This window comes from Acanthisitta chloris, unplaced genomic scaffold (assembly GCF_000695815.1).
Source record: "Acanthisitta chloris isolate BGI_N310 unplaced genomic scaffold, ASM69581v1 scaffold9453, whole genome shotgun sequence".
Classification (NCBI taxonomy): Eukaryota; Metazoa; Chordata; class Aves; order Passeriformes; family Acanthisittidae; genus Acanthisitta; species Acanthisitta chloris.
In genome coordinates, this window is record NW_008666570.1 from 18,428 (window position 1) to 23,183 (window position 4,756).

General features: G+C 40.3%; 1 protein-coding gene across 1 annotated transcript in view; it reads right to left on the reverse strand.

Annotated features, from left to right (window-relative positions):
- Window positions 1–697: 697 nt before the first annotated feature.
- The window catches only part of TRAPPC13 (trafficking protein particle complex 13), a gene marked incomplete at its 5' end in the record, with an annotated part of 15,425 nt that continues 11,366 nt past the window's right edge, over window positions 698–4,756 (reverse strand). Inside the window, 3 exons of the mRNA XM_009072178.1 lie at window positions 698–796; window positions 891–1,041; window positions 1,691–1,791. Of these exons, the coding sequence (XP_009070426.1) occupies window positions 698–796; window positions 891–1,041; window positions 1,691–1,791 (351 nt within the window). The remainder of the gene's footprint in view (window positions 797–890; window positions 1,042–1,690; window positions 1,792–4,756) is intronic.

The following is a 4,756-nucleotide window of genomic DNA, read 5'->3' on the forward strand; positions in this document are numbered from 1 at the left end:
ACTGGAAAACAACATGCAGAGGTGCACAGCATGCTCTGTATGGCAGGGACACACAACCACGCTCATGACTGCAGATAGCAAATCTGTCCCAACTGTGTGACTCCTTTTAAAAGACTCAGCCACAACCAGCACAGCCTTTGGCTGATACATCACTCTCTCATCTCATTTCTTTATCAGGCTCTGTTTCTCAGGGGGCTGTGCACGTGCACTGCAAATTCACTGCCACACCACAGACCCCAGAGTATTTCCTTTAAGGGCTCGGATTCCAGGAATTTGACATTTTATAGACAGTTCCTTCACACTGAAGCAGTTCTGTCAGAAAAAATGATTTTAAAATGGTTTAAATACTTCAAAAGTAAGAAAAATAAGCACAAAGTGCTATTTCTTACCCATCTCATCCCTCTGTCCTGAGGTGGTGTTAAATGCAACATAATTTGCAAGAGATACACTTTTTTTCCAAACGTTTTATTTTTAGTAGATAGTATCTTTTCAAAACATGCATATGCATTTTAATACATTCAGGAAATGCTCAGAGGAATTAAATAATCATAATTACATTTACATCTACACAGGGATTTGGTTTTGTTTGTGTACATTTTAGTATGATTTGACTGAAAAAACATCATGAGAAGTTGGTCAAAAACAAAACAGAAAAAAAAAAAAAGCCCGGCAGAGCTACAGATTTTTTCGTTCAGCTCTATTTGACTTCTGATGAAACTACACAGACTTGGGCAATATCATCATACTCATATGTCCTCTTCAAAAACGTGTCTGTAAGTCTTAAGCCAGAGACACTCTAGAAAGGGAAAATATTTACAAGGGTTGTTATAAAGATTTATATTAAGCTTATAAAACAGCTATTTTATACCAAAACTGTGCTAATGACTTACTTGCAATCCCTGCACTGAAGACAACAGTGTGAGTGCAAGATGAAGGGATGAACTTGGGTGCAGCTTTCCGAGTTGCCTTCCTGAAACTCCACACCAGTGGATGGAATTGGTGTTGCACATTTCCAACACCAGATCCATAGTCCTTTCACTGCTAGAGGAAAGTGAAAAACAAGAATAAACCTGTGGGCTTCTGTAAGCATTTGTGGGTTGCAGACATGTAAAAGCTTGACTGTTATTCAGGTTACTATCAATCAAGTATCTATAATTACAAGGCAGCAAGACAGATTTACTGTGATAGAGTAATTCAATTGCACATAGCTGTGTTTGACACAAGCATCTTGTCATGGGTTTAGCAATCCTGGTTACCATAGTACTGCTCACATTTTGGGTGGACTACAAGATTCTCATGAGAAGTATCTGCACACCAGACAAGCTTCAGTCCCTGGTCCCAACTTCTACTTAGAATTACTTCATTTAAATGTCACTCTTACAACCCTAAGACAATTTGTGATTTAAGTGTGAGGTGCAATCTTTAATTCTGTAGACAGCTCCATGGAATTCAACTACAAGTTTTTGGCAATCTCCTACTTTACACAGTATTAACAGATCATTATGGAAGTTTTTTAGTTGTTTTATGCCACCATAATTCACAAGATGTGTTTCAAGTAATTTCATGTTTCTGCAACTCATAGTCAAGACCAGGTTTAAGTTGTTTCAGGAGAAAGTATTGAGAAATGAAACCAAACCAGCCACAACTTACCCACTCAGGAAAAAGCACAAGAATCACATGACATTGTTACCTGCAATTTGTTATTTTGCATGTGATGTCAAAAGGTTCCTCCAAATTCACGGTGTCTGGTATTGTCTCCAGGGAAAGCCTTACATCCCCATACCCAGGAGCCTGGAAAAGAACAGGAATGTGTAAGTCTCAGGTGTTGGATAGTAAGGTTGAAGTTTTACTACTCAAGATTACATTTACCGCAAGAAGCTTGGAATAATTGGAATGTGAAAAAAGAAGATTAACTCTGTACTTTAGATTAGTACACAAATCACAGCAGTGCTCCATCCACCACCTTCTTCATAGGTTCAAGAAGTCATCAGACAAGAATGATATTTATTACTACATTTTCCAGATAGTTTACATCGTGAAAGGCTGAACAGTCATACACAATTGCTGAGATCAGCTTTATCCTAAGACCTCTGTTAGGCAGATAAAAGATCTACATGGACAACATAAGTAAAATTTTCCTGCATAAACTCACCACTATTGCACATGCTAAGTAATAAGAGACTGCTCATTCTCCTTGCAATGTCAGTCCTCTCAGCCTCTGCCAAAATAATTAATTGCCACCAGTTAGAAAGTCACAGGTTGAAGGAGGTGATTCTCCCCCTCTACTCTGCTCTTGTGAGACCACTCCTGGAGTACTGCACACAGTTCTGGTGTCCTTAGCATAGGGAGGACATGGAACTGTTGGAGCAAGTCCAGAGGAGGCCACAAAGCTGATAAGAGGACTGGAGCATCTCCCCTATGAGGACAGGCTGAGGGAGTTGGGGCCATTCAGCCTGGAGAAGATTGTGTGGAGACCTCATAGTAACCTTCCAGGATCTGAAGGGGCTACAGGGAAGCTGAAGAGGGACTCCTCTCCTTGTTATGCAGAGACAAGACAAGGAGTAATGGGTATAACTTGTAAGAGGGAAATTCAGGTTAGATATTAGGAAGAAGCTTTTTCCTGTGAGGGTGGTGAGACACTGGCACAGGTTGCCCAGGGAGGTAGTGGCAACACTGGCAGTGTTCAGAGCCACGCTGGATAAAGCCTTGAGCAACCTGCTCTGGTGGGAGGTGTCCTGGCCCAGGGCAGTGGGTTGGCACTGGAATGGGTATAACTTGTAAGAGGGAAATTCAGGTTAGATATTAGGAAGAAGCTTTTTCCTGTGAGGGTGGTGAGACACTGGCACAGGTTGCCCAGGGAGGTAGTGGCAACACTGGCAGTGTTCAGAGCCACGCTGGATAAAGCCTTGAGCAACCTGCTCTGGTGGGAGGTGTCCTGGCCCAGGGCAGTGGGTTGGCACTGGATGATCTTTAAGGTTCATTCAAACTCTTTAACATTCTAAGATTCTGTGATATGAACACTTGTCAAGTATCCAATTCTGTCAAGAGTCAACCATATTTCATACCTATGACATATAACCTAGTAACTGCCCACCAGGGCTAACTCAAAATGGTGACCTTCAGGTAAAAAGTAGGTTTAGATTTTCAATCACCACAAATGATAGATTTTAAGGAAAAAATAAGGGAAAAATTTGTCCCACCTGACAAATTTGTCCCGCCTGTCCGCTGATAAAAGGATACTCTAGTGAAAGTTATATGTACAGCTTGATTGAAAGATATACCTGAGGAGGTCCAAGAAGACAGTGACTGACAGGGTGGGTACAGGTTTTAGTCATATACAGTTCACTACAGACTAATGACAGATGACATTTTAGAAAGTATATTAAATTATTAGAGTAAGCAAAGGGATGTCAAACTAATGGGGACCTCAGACTAGATGAGCAACTATGTTTGGAACCTTTCAAGAAAGAGAAATAATTATTCAGCACTGGAAAAAGGTGAATATATTCAGATGTATCAGGTGACAGGGAGGAATCCACTGGAAAAATGGTACTCAGTTACCTAAGCAACAGGTAGTTTGCCACATTATGCTCTTCTTTTAAGAGAGATACATTAAAAAAAAACCAAACCATAAACTCACAATAAAAGCGGTATTTTCTAGAATAAACTTAGCAGCAAATGACCAAATCAAAACAGGATAAGAGCAGATGAGGCAGCCTATCCCAGTACACACCGGTTGACCTTAAAAATGAGATACCTCTAAGAACTGATGGCTAGAGGCAAAGGCATTGAAGTTAACACCATGAGCAACAATATGGTTTTCATCCAAAACTGAGGTAATTGCTCAGAGTATGGAATCAACTAGACAATTCTTCACTTGAGCTACTCAAGAATAATGTTCTGTAACTTCAGACTGGTACTACTCTAATGCTGCACTGAATGCCTGTGAACAGGTGGAGCAACTTTGGCATACTATGGATATGCATCTGTCTGGTTTAATGTCACCCAAAAAGAATATGGTTCTGAATTCCAAGACCACTCCCCCCCTGAAAATACAAACCACACATTAAGGTGGGGGGGGGGGTAATCCAAGATACTTGTTTCAAAGGTGCATTTCTGACCTGAACCATAACAGTGACAGAGGGGAACAGTGCAGGTAAAATTCTGGACCTGAAACAATGGTTATAGGGCTGGCAAATGGATAGGAAAATGATTAAGCCTGAAAGAAGCCTAGAAATGAAATAATCTGATAGCATTTAAAGGAGAAGATGAGAGGGAGTTTCGTTGCAACTCAAAAGGGGGAAAACCTCAACTATTTGCTGCTTTTCTAAAGACATATGTTGCTCAAAGTACACAAAACAGCTCATGTTTCTCCATTAATCACAAGGCACAAAACTATGATGGATGACTAGAACTTATCCTGGAGTGTCGAGGTGTGTTTTTCACATGCAGTTCTCAAAGGTTCAACAAGGAGGGATGCAGAGTGAGACAGTACTGACTTAGGTAGGGAAAAGAAATCTGACTTTGAAGAGAACTTATAGGAGAGGTCAGTTGAAAATGAGACCATTTATTGTTAAAAATAAACAAGTTTCAAAGTAGCAGTAGTAGCTAAGTCCAGAAAAAAAGGCAATTTCTAATCTGATGGGGTCAAACACATTCTTAACACCTCAAATAAAAATAAGAGTTTTAGTGACTTTTCTGTGAATTTCCAGGATCCAAGTGTGCTTTCCTAGTCCTAAATCAATGTAATTTCCCT